At 34.3% G+C, this 22,452-nt stretch overlaps 1 protein-coding gene and 1 pseudogene across 1 annotated transcript; both read right to left on the reverse strand.

Annotated features, from left to right (window-relative positions):
• Window positions 1-1,211: 1,211 nt before the first annotated feature.
• LOC100655891 (olfactory receptor 4A5-like) lies at window positions 1,212-2,339 on the reverse strand. Its single transcript, XM_003422923.3, has one exon. It carries the CDS (start codon window positions 2,234-2,236, stop codon window positions 1,229-1,231), a length of 1,008 nt encoding a protein of 335 aa, XP_003422971.2. The 5' UTR covers window positions 2,237-2,339; the 3' UTR covers window positions 1,212-1,228.
• An 8,881-nt stretch (window positions 2,340-11,220) lies between these two features.
• LOC135228434 (olfactory receptor 4A15-like) lies at window positions 11,221-12,221 on the reverse strand (annotated as a pseudogene).
• Between the last annotated feature and the right edge of the window lie 10,231 nt (window positions 12,222-22,452).

Below are 22,452 nucleotides of genomic sequence, written 5' to 3' on the forward strand. Positions count from 1 at the left end.
CCTCCTTTAAGGATACATACATAGTTAAACTATTATTAAAGTATGATTAAAAATTTAGAATTGCAATTACTTCTGAGAAGAGGTGGAAAATGGCATCAGAGAAGTGAATCAGTAAGTTTCAATGATTTTGATAATATTCTTAGTAAGAGGCTACAAGTTTATAAATAATTGCATATGTTGCTGGATATACATGAAAAATTACACATTAAAATTGAAAACTAAGAGAAGTTCTAAAATCTTTCTTTTAGTTAGAAAAGTAAACTCTTCTTAAGCATAGATAATGTTCCATATTACCCTGAGAAAATTCTTTCAGCTTTCTGGATTTGGGATGTTCCGGGATGGGCTGTAGATGGAGAAAAACTTATGTTTTTTACATAAGATTGAAAAAAACAAAATTTTGTTTTTACCAAAACAAATCATTACTAAGTATCTACATAAAAAAGTAAGTTTAATACAACTTTTGGGAACATGCTGCTTGTGTAAAACAACACATTTCTTTGCAAATATTCAATTTCATGGCGATAAAATCAGAAGCACTGTCTACTCATTTAAGAATCACAAAAAGTGCGTATACTGACTAATGAGGAAAACATAAAATATGTTTATAACTTAGATTAGTGTTATTTTCAAATTCAAACTGAAAGAATACTGTCTTCTAGTCAAGAAAACTGGAATGAGTTTTCTTCATCAACTACATCCTATCTACCAAAATTGCTCACTGATGGTGTCTCAAACCAAACACAATATCATGTGTCACTAAAATATGCAGAATTGCAAATGCATAGACATTGCCCAGAGGAACAGAAGTAATCTTAAACACAAAATGCATAGTGAGGTTAAAAAAAGCTCTTGTGTGAAGAGAATAATGAACAGTAAATTTTTTTAAAAGCACAATTTTAACCTCAGAAATTTGTTCTAAGTATTGGCCAAATTGTTTTCTCATTAATTGGAATGATATAAAATTTTCCAAAGTAACTTGTTTTTTCTCTTTCTAAAAGGAAAAAAACAATTTCTTTGAAGCCCTGTTTCAGTATATACTAAGAAAAATAAAATTACAGTTAGCTTAGTTTTATTTTTATTTATAAGAGAAAAAATATGTTTCCCTTTTATCCAGCCTCCAGAATGTCTCTACTAGTTTAATTCTAATGTCAAAGAATAATTTATTCTACATTTTGGATGCCTTTTTGTCAATAAAGAGAAGTATTCCTAGAGAATCCATTGAATTGACTTAAACATTCATTGTGATCATTCGTTGCCTATTTCTTGCTTTAGAATTAGCAATGTTATTTTCAGTGTGGATGCTCATTCTTACTCTACCTGTGGTTAAATTTCTACCCCAGATTTTTTCCATAGCATTTTTCATCTCAGAATTTCTCAGGGTGTATATCAGAGGATTCAACATGGGAGTAATAACTGTATAAACCACAGTCATGGATTTGTCAATGGGAAATTTGGAAACAGGTCTAACATACATGAAAATACAGGGAACAAAAAAGAGGACAACCACTGTGATGTGGGAGCTGCAGGTAGACAGGGCTTTGTGCCTCCCTTCCTGACTGTAAGTCTTCAGGGAGCTTAGGATGACCCCATAGGAGATTAGTAGAAGGATAAAAATTACCATACAGATGGCTCCATCATTGGCAACAACAGTGAGTCCTATAAAATAGGTGTCGGTGCAAGCAAGTTCCAATAATGGGTACATGTCACAGCAGAAGTGATCAATGACATTGGGGCCACAGAAGGGGAGGCTGTACACAAAGAGAAGTTGAACCAAAGAGTGAAAAAAACCTCCAACCCAGGCCACTACCAGCAATAGAATGCAAACCCGCTGATTCATGATGGTCAAGTAGTGCAGTGGCTTACAGATGGCCACATAGCGGTCATAGGCCATTGCCACCAGAAGAAAGACCTCGGCACCACCAGATAAGTGTTCTATAAAGAGCTGGCCCATGCAAGCTGGGAAGGAAATAGTCTTTTTATCACAGAGTAAGTCTAGAATCATTTTGGGCGAAATGGCAGTGGAATAAACAGCATCCATGAGTGACAGATAGGCAAGGAAGAAATACATGGGAGAGCCAAGGGATGGGCTGACAATAACAGTCATGACAATGATCAGGTTGCCCACCATTGTGACAATGTAGATGAGCAGAAACATGACAAATAACACTTTTTGGCCCTCAGGATCCTGAGTGAGTCCCAGGAGGACAAATTCTGTTACATTGTTACTGTGTCCCATTTATTCTTCTGCAAGACCTGTTTCAGAGATGGGAGCTCAAGAGAACAAGCCTGTAATGAAATCATGAACATCACTATGAATATGTCCATTAGGTCATGGAGCACTTCAGTGTTAATCTTCTACAGTGGCTTATACATAATAAACGTTTAAGAATGTCTACTGAGGTTCTCTTCCAAAGATCCTAATATGTCTTCCTTTAACAATTCTACTTCTTTTCAGAAGACTGCATTGCGCCTACGAATAACAAGTTCTATCTCTAAATCTTAGTGGACCTTCTGTAGAGAAGATCAGTCAGAGGCCTAACAGACTTTCATTCATTTAATATTCCTTTTTTAAACATGACCGTGCTTGGTACAGAGGTTAGCAATGACAAAGAGGGAAAGGGTTTCTGCTCTCAAGAAACTTATTCTCTGGTGGCGAAGGTAAACTCTAAATTAATAAATTGAAATAGAATCAGTACTTAGAGTTGATAATATTTGTGATGAGTACCTTTACAGTGTAATCTATATAAAACAAAATAATAGCACCAAAAATAACCCCTCTTCAGGAATATGTCGTACATATTATGACATTCCAATATTAGAAGTGTGGGCCTTCCTGCCTCAAAGGTTGTTCAGTCTTTATGAATCTCTCACTAAATTTGAAGAGCCTGGACTTTGAAATGTATCAGATCACTATAAAATTATTTAGCACACTATTCCCTGTAGCAATTATTTGGGTATAGATTGCTCTTAAGCATCCATAATCTTTTCTATTTCCTCTTTGCTTATCCCACAACTCTTAACACATTTCTACACTCTACTGACATACAGTCAGCACTTTAAGTTGGTAGGATTTGTGGTGAGTACCCTTACAATACGATCCATATTTTAAGCAAAAATTTTTGAACTGAAGTTAACTGACACATAACAATTACCAACTAGTACCTTAGCAGCCACTATTTTCATACCAATTGGGGGTAAACTGGGCAGTGATGGGGGAGAAAATAGACACTGTAAAGAAAGGTAGAAGACAGTGGAATGGGGTTTTGTATATAATGCTTCTTAGGCAATGAGAGTGGTCAAATTTAAGAACATCACTGACAAGATTCCAAAAAGGAACATACTCAAAGGAAAAGCCCAAACAGTGTAAGAAAATATGAGCTTTAGTCATTTTCTAAATTTAGTCACAAGTCTGACTCAATTTACTCATTGGAAAATAAAGGGTTTAAACAAGATGATCTTAGAATCCTTCCTAGACCAACTGTCTTTGATAAATGATACTATCAGTGAAAGCCCATCTTATTTTATTCTGCTGGGTACTTCTATTTGTATATTTGGAATTAAACAACAATCTCCAAGCTCGTCGATGTTACTTTAAAAATGCTAGCCAGTGTTGGAATTGGATCATTACTGTGGCCAAATATTGGGTAAGGTTTCTCACTCAGTGTGCACCTTTGTACTACAGCCCAGGGCTTCCTTGAGGAGAGAGCACAGCACAGTGATGAATAATGTGCACTACAGAACAACACTGTCTGTGTAGGAATTTCCCCTTCACCAATTAATATCCCGGTGACCCTGAGCAACTTCATAAACCTCTTTGTGCCTCAGTTTCATAATTTGTGAATGAGGGAACCAATCGTACTTATCTCTTAAGTTTTTGTGTGTGTTTGTTTACATGTAAAGTGCCTAGAGCACTCCCTGGATGCTGATAAAGGATCAATAAATAATAGCTTTTTATTATTGTTCTTGAATGTTTCTCTATGGACATTCGATCAGAACAAATCATCTGGATCTTCGTCACATTAGTAATAAAAATATTACTTATAAAAAGAATATTATATACCTATAACTACAAGTACACAATTTTGGACATAGGATAAATTGTACATTATAAGAATTATCTATTTTATTGTATATGTGTGGTAATATCGACCTGTCACGGTGTGTATATTGGTGGAAGTTAAGCAGAAAAAAGGAAAAACTTGTACCCATGCATCAGATGGAGGCCTAAAGAATAGAAAATGAAAGAAAAGAAGAACCAAATCAGGAAGCAGATAAATTATATTTAAGAAATTAATATACACAAGTAATAGGGATATTAATGTGTTAAGTGGGGATAGCATTCTTAAGAAATCCTCAGAATGATTTCTTTTAGTGAAAGAGAGCTGAAAGGCCAACCTCTGAGGCTTGCTGAGCTTACTCTTCTTGGGAAGCCATTAGAAATAAACACAGAGCCCATCCTAGAAAAGAAATAATAAAAAAGAAAGGGAAATGAAAGCAAAAGAAGGGGAAATGGGAGAAGAAACAAAAAGAAAAAAAAGACAAGAGGAAAAGAGAGATGATGGGAGGAGAAGAGAGGAGGTAAGAGGAAAGACAAAGGAAAGGAAGGAAAAGAAGAAAAAGAAAAGAAAATCCAAAGGGGAAAAAAAAGAACATTGAATCCTCAGAGTTCCTAGCACCTATAGTTAAAGACAAACTCAAGAGAGAAGAGTACATATGTAGATTCAAACACAATCTTTAGGATTATTCATTGTTATACAAAATCACTGAATTACTAAACCTCAAATGTAGACAAGCTGATTTCATTTGTATTGATTTGGTTGAGGGGAAAGAACATGTGCAGAAGAATTCTGAGCTTTCTTTTAGAAACCAGATGAAATGAGCACTCTGTATGTCCAAGTGATTCAGGAGTTCTATCATTTTTTGAAGCTGTAGACTAATAAAGGCACAGCTGTTGGAGAACATAATGGTAAAGATAGTTTATATCTAATTGTTTTTTAACTACTTATTTTCTGCAGGGTCTAGTGTCCTTAATCTTAGTAATAATCAATGCTGGATTGCACTGAAATAAGTATTCTATTGGCCAGCTAAATTATTTCCATGTAAAACAATCAGTATGTAAAGTATCCACTATACTTTCAGTCCCCAAATATTTGATATTATACAAACTAAAAGAATTACTAAGCTTTCAACTTAAACCACTAAGTTTACACCTTTATAGAAAAAAAATCCTTTAACTTATTTTTATAAGAGCACGGCATTTTACAAAGAGAAATTAAAATACCATAGTAACAAAAATAAAATAACCTCTGTAGTACATTACAATTACAGTTTTATAAGTCTAAGTGACAGTAGGCAAGGTACTTCATGATCGTTGCTTTCTTTTTGTATATATAAAAAAGATATATATATATATAAATACGGTTATTGTCATAATTTTGCATACACACAAAAAGGACACACAGTATAAAGTTATCATAATTTTAAAATATTCACACTTAAAAGCACATATCACATTTCCAGGCATAACAGGCATTTTTTCTTTACACCTTGACACACTTGATATAATACACAGTTTAAAATTTTCTAGTTTAAATACAGAGCCTTGGTGGTGCAGTGGTGAAGAACATGGCTGCTAACCAAAAGGTCAGCAGTTTGAATCCACCAGCTGCTCCCTGGAAACCCAACGGGGCAGTTCTACCCTGTCTTATAGAGTCCCTATGAGTTGGAATCCACTTGACTCGACAGCAATGGGTTTGGATTTTTTATTTAGTTCAAATATATCTAAATTAATTATAAATCATTATTAGCATATCACATATCCTATGAACCAAGAAGACAAACCTATTGACTTACTTGTAATGCATAACGTACTTCTTTTGCTACCTGGTAAAAGGACAGTAAACATCTATCAGGATAAAATACTAAAGCAGAATAGACTGTGTATGTTCTGGTTTATTTCTGTGTTTTTCTTGCTTAATTTTACAAACTCAAAATTAATATAAGGAAATATATTTAAGAGATTAGCTCTATTTCAATATATCATGTAAATTTTTAATAAGCGTCCTCTGTCAGATGTCTCAAAAACTCACCTCTTGGTTCTTGTCCTTAGTCCTGAAAATCAGGGCTTCTTTCCTTGAGAGTAACTGTAGATACCTCATGCATTTATCTGCAATCACAGAACACATGGCAACGTGTGGGTGATCAGTGGATCTAGAAATAGTTCCAAGTGGTTATACTTTTCATACTTCCACACAAGCTGCCCATCATATCATTTTTTTTTTTTTTCAGGTAACTGTAGAAGTGTGTATGTGGATGACTGGAACATGAAGATATTTAAAAATAATAATAAACAGTTGAACGTTCTCACCTGTTGGGAAAATATGCAGGAAGAACAATGAAGATGCTGTGAGTACATGACTGTAGATACTGGGCAAATTAATGGAAATTAACCTGGCCAAGACTGTTGTTATTTAGTCACACAAACAAACAAACAAAAAAAACAGAAAAAATCACTCAATTTAGTTTATTGAAATTTTCCCTTTTTAATCAATTTTGATGAAGTAAGCAAAAATTACTTTATTTTGACTGAGGTTTTAGAGTAACACTCATATCTCTAGTCATTAAATCTGTACCAAACAAGGCAAATGCTGCGATTTAACTTCCCGGAAATGCCAATGACAGAGCTTCTCACAAATAGAAGCAGAACTTTTCAGCAATTCAGTCATTCAAAAAGCATATCCAAAGATCATTTCTTTCCTCATTAGAAGAATGCCCCTATATCTCTCCAACCACGCTCTAGAAAATCATGGCCTTCCATAAATTTCTACAAGCAATGGGAGGTACGTATCAATGGAAAATATAACAAGGGAACATCTACAGGATTAGATGCCAGTTAAAGAGAGTGTCTCCAGCCTCAACAGGAATTTGAGTTTTAAGTAATCTCTTGGGTCATTCTGTCAGGAAATAATTATTCCATTTATATGTGCAGAGGTAGTGTGTGGCTTTTTACATCATCACTGTTTTAAATGAAAGACAATGCAAGTTCCTTGTAAATTAGTTGGTTAGAATATTTGGAACAAAGTCAAATGAAATTACCGCTCCTGGACACTTTTCTCCCCTAGACATCCCTAGAGGAAAAAGACTTGGGTCTTGCCAAGAAAAAGTAGCAGACGACCAAGTGATTAGAAAAGTCTGTGATGTGAAGAGAAAATTTTAATATAAAGTGAATAATAAATTATGAGTTTTATATTAGTAAGTCTAAAGTAAATAATATTTATTCCAAAATGAAGGAAGAACAAGCCCCAGATTCTCTTGCCTAACCATATTCCTAGCAGAGGAAGGCCTTACTCTGACTATTAGAGGGTTTAATACCAAAAACCCCTATGGCTCAGAGGCAGAGAACATTGGGACTAGGCAACTTATTGAAATTTACTGTCCATTTCTTGAAACGACAGATAATCACAGTTCCGCACTTCTGGATTAGAGCAAATGTTGTTGATCTAAGCCTGAATCTAGGTCAGCTGGAACCTTAAAGATCTATTTCTCAAACACAGTCAACAATTGCTTTCATGAATAGTCACAACATGAAGATTTAACTCCTGATTCAGGAGGATGTCTCTTAACTTAATCACTTTGTTTTCATTTGGACCAAGACCCAACTTGACTAAGACTTCAAACTGTTTTACTTATCTTTGCATAAGCTGAAATTTTACTTGCATGCATGACTCCTTTACACAAAATTGATATACTTTATCAACTCACCCTGAACCTTGTCATAACCTTGAAGTTTATGGATATGATGGCCTATTAATAAATATCTTTATATTTCAAAAAGGTTTTAGTTGAGTTTTCTGTCATTTGTAACTAGAAGCATCCTATCTGAAACACCTCGAATTTAAGTTAGCTTACATTTATGAGTGTGTTTTCTGAGGAGTATCACTTGATTTTGATTTTTACAACGTTAGAATCTGTCATATTATCAACAACCGTTCATTGCTTTTTCAAAATTTGATGCAATTTCCATATTGTTATGCTTCCAAATGAGCTTCTAGAATTAGAGAAATGTTATTTGTGGAAAGAAGTGAATATATATTTACATTTTTCTTCAAGGATTGACTTAGCATACTATCACAGTTCTGTGAGATAAAAACTTAGACATGATCATACTCAAAGTATGTTAATTCATTACAATCTTCAGGCAGTTCATAGTATGTTAAATATCCTTTGCTAACACCACAATTCAGATGTATCAATTCTTCTTTGGTCTTTTTTCTTTGTTCAGCTTTTCATTAGAAAGCCGTAATCCTAGTGCTCAGACAACTCTGGAAATGTCTATTATATAAACATATGCAGACGGTGACACTGGCAGAAGCCAATACTGCCACCCAGTGGTGAACACTAAGAGGTGGGATTCAAAAATTCCCTGATACAGTGACAAGATGCATGTTATTTGAAAGACTACTAGTGAAAGGTCATCGGGCTTTCAGAGAGACACAAGAAGATCACATCATGAGTGCCCTTTAGTTCATGGGTGATGTCAGAGGGTCATTCACTAAAAGACTGAACAGCATAACAAAACACTTTAATTAAAAAAAATACTACATACAGATATACGGCAAAGAATGTGGCTCAGGGGAAGTCTATCATTTAGGTATAATTTTCAGAACAAAATGGAGCCTCTGGAAAGATTTCCATTTCTGTTGTTGAGTGATATGAATGATGCAACATTCACCTCCTGAAAGAAAAACAAAATTCTTTGTTTTCCAAAGAGAGTTTTCTAATAGAAGGGTGTGGCTTAGTGGTTAAAGACCTTTGCTGCTAACTAAAAAGTCAGCACTTCGAATCCATCAGCTGCTCCTTGGAAACCCTACAGGGCAGCTATAGGGTGACTACGAATCAGAACAGACTTGATGGTAACAGATTTGGTTTCTTTCTTTCTTTCTTTTGACCAGGCATAAATAATGTTAAAAATATCTGATTACTGAAATAGTGTGTGTTAGTGCCAGAGAAATAAGCCAAAAGAAAAAAAAAAGTAGAAGAAAAGATTGACACTTTCAGATGTATGAAATGACATATTAACAGAAAAAAGATTAAGTTAGTACTGAAAATAATTAATAAACTATGATGTCAAAATATTTTACTCATTTGGAGAAAACAGGTTTAGGTTCCTTCACCACAAACGAAGATAAACTCTAGATGGTTGAAAGCAGAATTATTTCAAAAGTTATTTACAGGACAGAAAAAAAAGGTTAAAGTGTATAAAGTCAATGAGAAGGAATGGAATTCTCCAAGTATATGTAAATGAAGAAATCAAAAAGTGAAAGAGTTCTTAAATATAACATTTGTATATAAAAAAGCCCGTAATTATAATCTGAAAAACATGGTACAGTAAATATCAAAGAAAAGTGGTACATGTATTTAATACACAAAAAGTTCATCAAAATTCCTCAGTAAAAATTCTAACTCCAATAGATTGAGAATTCAAGAATACAAATAATTTACAAAGTTTTTGAGGTGAATTCTTTATCCCAGACATTGTACAAGAAACAGAGAGCACAAAAATAATTATCTGCCTTCAGGAAACTTATAAATCAGTGAACATAAATAGGCAATTAACTAGAATTTTTACCTCATCACTTGATATAGCTATACAAATTTGAAAATTGACTAGATAGCCAAAAGCAGAGCATTTAGTTATACTAACTCAGAACAACCAAACGTTTAATATTATTTGATGAATAGTGTTATGCTTAGGAAGGGTTGAAATGGTATAAAAAATAGCAGTGTAATAATACTGTAGATAAATACCAGGATACAAAGTCAAGCATACAGAATGCTTTACCAGTGTAATGGAACCAACACCCCAACACATTAAAAAAAAAAAAATTTTGTTTTTTTTTAGCCCTCGTGAAATAACACTAAACAGGGGAGGCAGGGACCATGAGTGCCTTTGACCACAAGTTTCCTACTATCACAGGGGCAGATAATATTTTAAGCCTGAGTCCAAAGAGAAATGTTCACAAAGAGGTAATGAATGAGGCCTCTGTCAAATAAAACAATATATTCGGATCTCTTTATTACCTAATAATCTGCGTTCCACTAGGAAGAGATGTGAGGACGAAAACAGCATGAATGGTCAGCATCTTTCTTGACAATGACATGATGCAAGATAATCCAGTGTCAAGATGTGGACTGTATATTCGAAGTTCATTGATTATGGATTTTGCTAATTTTCCATATGAAAGGCAGGGTGTGGGTCCTTTTGGAAACCCTGGTGGCATAGTGGTTAAGAGCTACGCTGTTAACCAAAAGGTCAGCAGTTTGATTCCACCAGGCACTCCTTGGAAACGCTATTAGGCAATTCTACTCTGTCCTACAGGGTCGCTATGAGTTGAAATCGGCAACAGGTTTGCCTTTTTTTTTTTTTTTGGTTTAAGACCTTTTAGAAGACCATGAAACACTATGAGCAAGAAGGAGATGAGATATTCAAAAAACAACAAAGTCTTCATCAGATATTTTAAATGACCTTGAAAGATGAATACATCATCTTTATGAAAATACAACACCGAACAAAGCTGCTTCACATGAGGAGATGATTAACCAACTGTGAAAAGAAGCAAGATTGAGTAATTTTTCGGCCTACCTGTCTTGTTCATTCACGTTCTTTTTTGTATGTTTAGCCTCCGTATGGTTAATTTAGAATTCTGAAGCATTATTTCTCATAAACCTTAACATACTAGCCAATATAAGTGAAACTACATATTTCAAATATTTCGCAGATACAAAAATAAATATATAAGCTTCTAAGTAACATGAGCTATCTCTGTATGGGGTGAAGGGAAAGATTTTTATATTTCAAAAAGTATTTTTCAGAAATCGGTAATGACCGCTATTAATTGTGAAAAAAGGATTAGATTAATTTAAGAAAGAGAAATTAGAGAATCTTCTATCAACTAAAATAAATTTATGGCATTAGCTGTAGCATAAGTCATCACATACAACATAAATCTATAGACTCAACAGAACTAATCTACACCAAAAAAAGTATGTATATTTTGTAAGGAAAACAAAATCTTAAAAATACATTTTCAACAAAATTTATCACTGGAGATATCCCAATGTATGTTTTTCATCAGACACAAACATGATGATTTGAGGAAATATTTACCACAATTAAATAATTACATACAACTTCCCTATAATCAACGGGATGGCAAAGGATTTCAGCGTTTTGTTTTGTTTTGTTTTGTTTTCCTGGAAGGGACAGTTCTTTATTGAAAGTAGGTGATGCATTTGCCTGTCACCTCATTTTCTTTTTCTGATTGAGAGCTTCTTCATGGCATTTTTCATCTCCGCATTTCTCAGAGTATACATTAAAGGATTCAACATAGGGGTGAAAACAGTGCAAAACACAGTCAAGAATTTATCAATGGGCAAGGTGGAAAGAGGTTTCACATACAGAAAAATACAAGGGACAAAGAAGAGGACCACCACGGTAATGTGGGAGCCACACATGGATAAGGCTTTGCGTCTCCCTTCCTGATTAAGGTTCTTCAGGGACTGCATAATGACTCCATAGGAGATGAGTAACAGCATAAAAATGACCACACATATTGCCCCATCATCGGCAATCACAGTGAGACTAATGACATACGTATTAGTGCAGGCAAGTTTTAATAAGAGATACATGTCACAACAGAAGTGTTCAATGACATTGGGGCCAGAGAAGGGAAGATGGTAAACAAAGAGAAGGTGAGCTATAGCATGCACAAAACCTCCAACCCAGGTCACCAGCAGCAGCAGAACACGCATCTGTTGGTTCATGATCATCATATAATGCAGGGGTCTACAGATAGCCAAGTATCAATCATAGGCCGCGACGACCAGAAATAAAATCTCAGAACCACCAAATAAGTGTTCTGCAAAAAGCTGGGTCAGGCAACCTTGAAAAAAAATGGTTTTCTTCTCATAGAGTAAGTCTATAATCTTATTTGGGGTAGCTGTAGTAAATAAACAGCATCCATTAATGATAAGTAATTAAGAAAGAAACACATAAGGGAATCCAGTGTTGGGCTGACCATAACAGTCACGCCAAAAATTAGGTTGCCCACCATTGTCACAATGCAGATGAGCAAGAACACAACAAAAAATATTTTCTGACCCTGGAGACTGTGAGTGAACCCCAAGAGGACAAATTCAGTCACATTGTTCCATTGTTCCATATGTTCTTCTGTGTGTCCTTATTTCAGAGTTCAGGACAAATTTACCTGTAAATATAATGGCAACTAGTCACTTTATGAAATCTCCAGATAATTTATTTATTCATTCAACAAATAGGAATTATGACTTATTATGTTTCAACACTGTACAATATGTTAGGAATATAGGGCTGATTAAAATATGGTCGATAACTTCAGTAATCTCATCAAATAATGAAAGACAAACAAGTAATTAGAAACTTAGGGGAATAGAGAAGATTATGAAATAATTAGGGTTACCACACTAAATTGTCACATCTGGTAGAAAATAAAATTCTGTACATATAATTAATACTACTTATAAAAATAAAATCTAAATAGAATAAGTTTTAATATAAAATAAAGGAAGATTTACTTAATATTCACCCTCATGTTAATAAACGAGATTTTTTTTCCTGCATTCTACAAATGGCAGAACCTTTTTAACTAATAACTGAAATCCACAATGGACATATTTCATAATTTTAAAAATTGTTGCTGACAAGGTACTGTTGAACAGCAAAGAAATAAGCATAAAATTATGAACAATACTATTATAAAAAAATAAAATAATATGAGCATGAATAAAACATGGAAAGATACAATTTTTGTTGTAAAAGTTTTACTTTTTTGCTGGTGATGTGGGTGCAGGAGTGAAAAAGATGAGAGAAGAGATTCCAAGGAAAAAATGAAAAAGAAGACGGCACACACACACAGGCACACACACAAACTATATCATAAATATTTTCAATATTAACCAACCCTGATTTCTCTTAAAATAATCCTAGTAATGATATCCAGTTACACTTGAAATCCCTATTGACATTTGCTTCAATATCTGACATCATAATTCTGCTGGACCTCTTCTTCACAATGCATGAATTTTCTGTTTCTATGACCAAAACCTCTGTGTGTGCACTAGATGCCATCTCTTTATCACTCTTAAAATAGTCCTCCTGTAATTGTCTCCTCCATTTCCTGCAGTCATTATTTTCCTCTCTGTTTTTCTACAGTGTTCTTTCTCCATTGTTTAAAATATTAATCCATCTACTCCACATCTATTTCAAGCACATAACCCAATTCTGTGCTCTTCTTTATAAAAACACCTTCTATTTGGTAAGTCTACTGAACAATTTCAGTCCTCTTCTTACCCAACATATCACTCCTGTGAATTGAAGTAAAAACCTGCTTTCATAAGTATCATCTAAGGTCTTTGAAAGTCGCTCATTCAAGGTTTAAAGATTAACATTATACTTTAATTATTAACAGATTACAGAGCACTTCTGTTGATCCTATATGAGATTTGCAAATCTCTGTCCATTAAAATAACCCCCACATACTTACCCTTTAAACTAATTTCTAAGAATATTGATGTTACAGAAGGTAAATATACTCTATATATGTACAGTATGAAAATATCCAAAAGGATATTACAAAACTAAGTCAACCCCCATATTTCTTATAGACCACAAAGGTTCCCTAACATGGCTGATTATCAAAATAACTCTGGAGAACTTTTAAAAGACTACAATTTTCCAAATCACACTACCAATGTACTCTTGCATAATATAAACCCTAGTGAAGACTCTTATGTGTAAAAACACTTCCTGAGTTTCCTGCATAATGAAACAGTCACTCAGTCCAAGTTCTGGATTGTTCTTCCTTCTCCCATGTCTTAAAAGTTAACAGCCTCATACACTGATGCAATCTCTGTGAACACAGACAGTAAGATAGTACATGTACCATCACCTGAACTAGAAATGTTTCTCTGTGGCCAAACTTTCCATGCTTCAGGAAGTCTGTCTCAACCTTTCATAAAATTGTTACCTTTTAAATTACTGGGACTTCTAACACAAATATCAAAAATGTCCTCTAGAAATAAAGAAATTCATAGAATGCAACGCGACTGAAAACACTTCCTATCAAAATCTCTGGGACACAGCGAAATTAGTGTTCAAAGGTCAATTTATTTCAATAAATGCACGCATACATAAAGAAGAAAGAGCCAAAATCGGAGAACTGTCCCTACAACTTGAACAAATAGAAAGCGAGCAACAAAAGAATCCATCAGGCACCGGAAGAAAACAAATAATGTAAATTAGAGCTGAACTAAATGAATTAGAAAACAGAAAAACAATTGAAAGAATTAACAAAGCCAAAAGCTGGTTCTTTGAAAAAATTAACAAAATTGATAAACCCTTGGCCAGATTGACTAAAGAAATATAGGAAAGGAAACAAATAACCTAAATAAGAAAAGAGATGGGCCATATCACAACAGACCCAACTGAAATTAAAAGAATCATATCAGATTACAACAAAAAATTGTACTCTAACAAATTTGAAAACCTAAAAGAAATGGATGAATTCCTAGAAACACACTACCTACCTAAACTAACACAAACAGAAGTAGAACAACTAAAGAGACCCATAATGAAAGAGGAGATTGAAAAGGTAATCAAAAAACTCCCAAGAAAAAAAAAAAAGCCCTGGCCCGGACGGCTTCACTGCAGAGTTCTACCAAACTTTCAGAGAAGAGTTAACACCACTACTACTAAAGGTGTTTCAAAGCAGAGAAAAGGACGTAATACTCCCTAGCTCACTCTATGAAGCCAGCATATCCCTGATACCAAAACCAGCTAAAGACAGCACAAAAAAAGAAAATTACAGACCTATATCCCTCATGAACATAGATGCAAAAATCCTCAACAAAATTCTAGCCAATAGAATTCAACAACATATCAAAAAATAATCCACCACAAGCAAGTGGGATTTATACCACATATGCAAGGTTGGTTCAATATTAGAAAAACAATTAATGTAATCCACCATATAAATAAAACAAAAGACAAAACCACATGATCTTATCAATTGATGCAGAAAAGGCATTTGACAAAGTCCAACACCCATTCGTGATAAAAACCCTCAGCAAAATAGGAATTGAAGGAAAATTCCTCAACATAATAAAGGGCATTTATACAAAGCCAACAGACAATATCATCCTAAATAGTGAGACCATGAAAGCATTTCCCTTGAGAATAGGAACCAGACAAAGATGCCCTTTATCACCACTCTTATTCAACACTGTGTTGGAGGTCCTAGACAGAGCAGTTAGGCTGGATAAAGAAATAAAGGGCATCCAGATTGGCAAGGAAGAAGTAAAAGTATCTCTATTTGCAGACGACATGATCTTAGACACAGAAAACCCTACGGAAATCTCCAGAAAACTACTGAAACAAATAGAAGAGTTCAGCAGAGTATTAGGTAACAAGATAAACATAAAAAAATCAGTTGGATTCCTCTACATCAACAAAAAGAACATCGAAGAGGAAATCACCAAATCAATACCATTCACAGTAGCCTCTAAGGAGGTAAAACGCTTAGGAATAAGTCTTACCGAAGATGTAGAAGACCCAAACAAAGAAAACTTCAAGGTACTACTGCAAGAAACCAAAAGGGACCTACGTAAGTGGGAAAACATACCTTGCTCATGGATAGGAAGACTTAGCATAGTAAAAATGTCTATTCTACAAAAAACCATCAATACATTTAATGCAATTCCAATCCAAATGCCAATCACATTTTTTAATGTGATGGAGAAACGAATTACCAACTTCATATGGAAGGGAAAGAAGCTCCGGATAAGTAAAGCATTTCTGAAAAAGAAGAAGAAAGTGGGAGGCCTCACTCTACCTGATTTTAGAACCTATTATACTGCCACAGTAGTCAAAACAGCCTGGTACTGGTACAACAGGCACATAAACCAATGGAACACAATTGAGAATCCAGATATAAATCCAGCCACATATGAGCAGCTGATATTTGACAAAGGCCCAGTGTCAGTTAATTGTTGAAAAGATAGCCTTTTTAACAAATGGTGTTGGCATAAATGGATATCCACCTGCAAAAAAATGAAACAGGACCCATACCTCACACCATGCACAAAAACTCCAAATGGACCAAAGACCTAAACATGAAGTCTAAAATGATAAAGATCATGGAAAAAAAAATAGGGACAACATTAGAAGCCCTAATAAAAGACATAGACAGAATACAAAACCTTACTAAAAATGCCGAAGAGAAGCCAGATCACTGGGAGCATCTAAAAATCAAACACCTATGCTCATCTAAAGACTTCAATAAAAGAGTAAAAAGACCACCTACAGACTGGGAAAAAATTTTCAACTATGACATCTCCGACCAGCGCCTGATCTCTAAAATCTACATGATTCTGCTAAAACTCAACCACAAAAAGACAAACAACCCAATTAAAAATTGGGCAAAGAATATGAACAGGCACTTCACCAAAGAAGACATTCAGGTGGCTAACAGATACATGAGGAAGTTTTCTCAATTATTAGCCATTAGAGAAATGCAAATCAAAACTACAATGAGATTCCATCTCACTCAAAAAAATTCTGGCATTAATTAAAAAAACACAAAAGAATAAATGTTGCAGAGGCTGTGGAGAGATTGGAACACTTCTACACTGCTGGTGGGAATGTAAAATGGTACAACCACTTTGGAAATCCATTTGTCACTTTCTTAAAAAGCTAGAAATAGGACTATCATACTATCCAGAAATCCCACTCCTCAGAATATATCCTAGAGAAATAAGAGCCTTTACAAGAACAGATATATGCACATCCATATTTATTGCAGCACTGTCTACAATAGCAAAAAGATGGAAGCAACCAAGGTGCTCATCAGTGGATGAATGGATAAATAAATTATGGTATATTCACACAACAGAATACTAATCAACAATAAAGAACAGTGAGGAATCTGTGAAACATTTCATAACATGGAGAAACCTGGAAGACATTACACTGAATGAAATTAGTCAGTTGCAAAAGGACAATATTGTATAAGACCACTATTATAAGATGTTGAGTAATGGTTTAAACTTAGAAGAACACATTCTTTTGTGGTTATGAGAGTGAGGAGGGAGGGAGGGTGGGAGAGGGATATTTACTAATTAGTTGATAAGAACTATTTTAGATGAAGGGAAGGACAACACTTAATACAAAGGAGGTCAGCACAACTGGACTAAACGAAAAGCAAAGAAGTTTCCTGAATAAACTGAATGCTTCGAAGGTCAGTGAAGCAGGGGCAGAGGTTTGGGGACCAGGATTTCAGGGGACATCTAAGTCAATTAGCATAATGAAATCTATTAAGAAAACATTCTGTATCCCACTTTAAAGTATGGCGTCTGGGGTCTTAAATGCTAGCAAGCAGCCATCTAAAACGCATCAGTGAGTCTCAACCTACCTGGACCAAAGGACACAAGGTAATTACAACCTCAATAGACAGAAAGGGCTGCATGAACTAGGGACTACATCATCTTGAGACCAGAAGAATTAGATGGTGCCTGGCCACGACAGATGACTGCCCTGACAGGGAACACAACAGAGAACCCCTGAGGGATTCAGTGGGATGCAGACTCCAAATTCTTATAAAAAGACCAGACTTAATGGTCTGAATGAGACTAGAAGGGCCCCAGTGGTCATGGTCCCCAAACCTTCTGTAGGCCCAGGACAGGAACCATTCCCAAAGCCAACCCATCGGACATGGATTGAACTGGACAATGGTTTGGAGACAGATGCTGATGAGGATTGAGCTACTCGCATCAGGTGGACACTTGAGACTAGGTTGACATCTCCTGTCTTTAGGGGAGATGGGACAGTAGAGGGGGTTAGAAGCTGGCAAAATGGTCACAAAAAGAGAGACTGGAAGGAGAGAGCGGGCTGTCTCATTAGGTAGAGAGTAATTGGAAGTGTGTAGTAAGGTGTACATAAGTTTATATGTGAGAGACTGACTTGATTTGTAATCTTTCACTTAAAGCACAATAAAAATTATTTTTAAAAAATTCCGAATCTTCATTATAAGCAAAGAGAGTCAAAAACCCCAATCCTGGCATAATTTGTTCCAAAAAATCAAATGTTACAAAAGTCGTATGAGGTTAAAAAAGTAAAAAGTAAATGTTGTGGAAGAGAGAACTGTGAATAGTTTAGAGAAACATTTTGCATTTTGTGGTTTAGAAGTGAAGTAGCCCTTACAACATTTTGATGCTCAATCTGTTATACTGGCCTGACTTCTTACAACATAGTTAAACTTTGGTATGCATGAAGGATGGAGAATAATTTCATTTTAATATTTCATTACACTTTGGCTCCAACATTTCAATTCCTAAAACAACCAGTCATGTAAATACTCACATAGGTAAGCACTCTCTGGGATAATGTAAGAACCTTTGGACACTTTATTTACATTTGAAGTACAAAAAATATTGTTGAGTCATTTAATTGATGCATCTCAAAGGGTGACACTTCCATCATTAAATTCATTGGGACCTTAATCATAATTCGGAGAGTAGAGTCTGCATCTCCAGAGATGCTACAAGAATAATCACCCATGTAAAATAGGATTTACAGACCCCGGTCTTCAGAGGAAAAAAATCCCAAAAATATAACCTGATTGGGGAGAATTTAAATGTGTAGAAATTCTCTTTTTTTAAATCATGACCTCCAAAATAGGCAAACCCTTCAAATGTGTAATTTTAAGTTATACCTATCAGATGACATCTGAACTCGCTCCCACTGGACCAAGAATACTGATTTCAGAACAAATCATTGAAAGTTTAATTCAAATACATATAAAGCCGGGTTCTCACCTGTTACGGATTGGATTGTGTCCCTCACAAACGTAAGCTGAAGTTCAAACCCCTGTACTTATGAATGTGACTCTGTTTGTAAATAGATTCTATGAAGATGTTATCAGTTAGATTAATATGAGATTTCACTGGAGTAGGGTGAGTCACACTGGTGATCTTATAAAAAAGAAGATACACACAAAGAGAGAGAGATGAAGGACGCCATGTGATGCTGCAGTAGAAACTCAGGATTTCCTGGAGCTATTAGGAGCTAGGAGAGGAGTAGAACAGATCTGCATCAAAGCCTCAGAAAGAATCAACACAGTTGATACCCTGATGCTGAACCTCTGCCTCCAGAACTGAGACTAACTTTCTGTTGTTTAAAGCCACCTATTTTGCAGAATTTTCTTATCGCAACCCGAGGAAACTAATATTTCACACTAGCAGTAAGAGTCTTGAGTTTTTCATGAAAAGAGTTTTCAGACAGGCAAACTGGTAAAATCTGTATTGAACATGAAAATAAAGGAAGAATAAAAAAAATTAAAGGAGTAGCTTGAAAATCTAGGAATTCTAAGTCTTATCACACAGCCCTTTCTGAGGAAAACACTACCAACTGTTTCTTTTTACAAAAAGCTTCAAGGAACTCTATTTCTGTGGGAGGAGGAAATTCTATCGCTTGGAAATAGTCATAAAGAGAATGAAAATTTGTAGGAATTGCAGAGTTCTGGTTGCCTTCTTTATATTTTCTGCTCACACCACCTTAGTGTTATACCTTATATTTCCAGGGAACTCAATAGTCCCAGGTTTAAAAAAAATTAAATTTCCCAGCATTCTTTGAAAATTAATGTGGCCTATAAGATACAAGTTAAAGTCATTAAGTGAGACATACAGGAAGTGAGATGATTCAGTTGGAAGCCAAACTCCGTTTTACCTTCCTGTTTGGTGTTTCTCTAGATCTCAGATAAAATGTTCAGAGCTCCAACAGCCATCCTGTGATCACAATCATACCACAAGAATGGAAGTCAAGAGATTAGAAGTTGAGAGTCCTTCTACTCTGTTCCTTTTCAAGATGCTTAAGCAATTAAGAGCCCTTGGCAGTTCCATGCACATTTGAGGATTGATTTTTCCATTTTTGTAAAGAAAGCTGTTGGAATTTTGGGGGGGGAGGAACTTCCTTGAATTTATAAATTGCTTTACGTAGTATTGACATCTTGACAATACTGAGTCTTCCAACCCATGAGCCTGAAATGTTCTTCCATTTATTTAAGTCATCTTTAATCAATTTTAGTACCTTTTGCACCATTTTCTACACAAGTCTTTCTAAGATTATTCCTAGGGATTATATTGTTTTAGATGATATTGTAAAAGGGAGTTTTTTTTTCTTTGTTTCCTCTTTAGTATGTTCATTGTTGATGCAGAAAAACTCAAATTACATGCATGAGCACAAGAAAATTTTTCCCAGAGATAATCTTAAAGTTTTAAATCTTAAACCAAAACTATCCCCTGAAGTCTTCTTTGAACTAAAAAATAGATTATTTTAATTAGTAAATTACCTCTGCTCTGAGTATTCTACTCTTTTAAAGAATTATCTTTGTGAGATTAAATTTAGAAATGGCAACTCAAAACATTGTATAGGAAACTTAGGCAGCAGTTAGTTTAAGATAATGATGGTAGAATAATGTGGTAAGGTAACTAGCAAAATGGTGGCACAATTTGAATAATGTAACCAATGTCACTGAAATGTACATGCAGAAATTATTAAAATGATGTATCTTTGGCTCAGTATACAAAATGAAGAAATTAAAAAATAATAATAACATGGAAATCAAGAGTTAATAATTACTAAGTAGAAGAATTCGGTGTCCATAAGCTTTTGGGACTCAATTCAGTCAACTTACTCTGTATTTCTTTCATAAACAGAAAATCAAAACTCTACCTTGTTAAGGTCACAGTTCTTTTAGATCTTTGTTACTATCAGCCCGCAAACCACCTTAATTACACTTCGAAATGTATGCTGAAGGATTCTGTGGCATATCCCAGTTCTCCTTCAGGCAGCTCAGTCTTGACAGAAATGAAAATTGTTACATACATCGATGGTTCCCCACTGCCTAATTTTCCTGTGTAATCAATGCCTATTGTCAAAAATCACAGAAGTGTTCTATTTACAAGTCAAAACATGTACCTCAATTTTTTTTAAACATTTCATACAATTTTGCTTGCCAATACCCATTAAAGTGTGCTTAAATTAACAATTACTATATTTCATTCTGAAGCAATTTTTAGAAATAAATATTTCTAGACTGGAATATAATTATAGATATACATTTCATTTTGGAATTCATTTTAAGGAAATGATTAAAATTTACTGTAATTTATACTGCAAGAATTATATACAATTATCTCAACATTAAATCTGATTATAAAACTTAGTGCAAAATTCCTATAATAATTCTAAAATAAGAAGTTATACTTTGTAGAATAAAATGCTGGGTAGTGATCATCGGAGTCTAAAGCTTTATAAAAACAAAAAAATTATAGTAAATCAATGAAGACAAAAGTAAGGTGATGGTATGGCAATAGAGAAGAGAAAGGAAATGTGGGACTATTTTATTTATGACAAAGTCCTCATGGAACATTCACCAAAATAGACAATATTCTAGCACAAAACAAGCTGCAGTACATTTCAGAGGACTTATATTATATGGAAATATGTATGATAATATTAACATTCAGCTAGAAAATTTGAATAAACAAGTAACTATACACTCCCCAATCATTTACAAATTAAACGACACAGTTCTTAATAAGTTATGGATCAAAGAAAAAATCACAATGAAAATTAGAATATATTGTGTACAGTAATACAGTAAAAAAACTAAAATTCATTGGATGCAGCTTAGATAGTGCTTAGAGAGAAATATATATCTTTAATTGTCAATATTAGAAAATAGGAAAGATATTAAAAAATGAACTAGCTTCTATCTCAAGAAGTTAGAAAGGAAAGAGTAAAATTAACCCAGAGAATATCGTAGAATTGAAACAGTTAATATAAAAGAAAAATCATTAACATAGAAATTAATCTAAAAGTAGAGAAAATATATAAAACTAGGAGTTGCTTTTTGACAAGACTAATAAAATGAATGTGTCTAGCAAAATGGATTTAAAAAAAAAAAGAGGAAAACAAACAGAGATTTGCTAGAGAAAAAAGTGCCATCACGGCACATTCTGTATATTCTAAAAGGAAAATAAAAGGATATTATAAACGAATACATGCCAATGTTTTTGCCAACTGAAAAGAAGTGGAGGAAAACTTTGAAAAATACAACTTTCTGAACACAAATATACAAAATTAAAAAACATAATAACATGATGCCTGTTAAATTAAATGACACTTTAATATCTCCTCCCTCCAAAAAAAAATCTATTCACATATAGCTTTATCAATGAATTCTACTCACCATTTCAGCAAAAGATACTTTTGGGACAAAAGAAAATTAAAATACTTTCAAACTCATTTTGTGTAACAGTATAAAAACTCTTAAGCAAAGATGAAAAAAGGAGTTATGA

This window comes from Loxodonta africana, chromosome 22, assembly GCF_030014295.1.
Source record: "Loxodonta africana isolate mLoxAfr1 chromosome 22, mLoxAfr1.hap2, whole genome shotgun sequence".
Classification (NCBI taxonomy): Eukaryota; Metazoa; Chordata; class Mammalia; order Proboscidea; family Elephantidae; genus Loxodonta; species Loxodonta africana.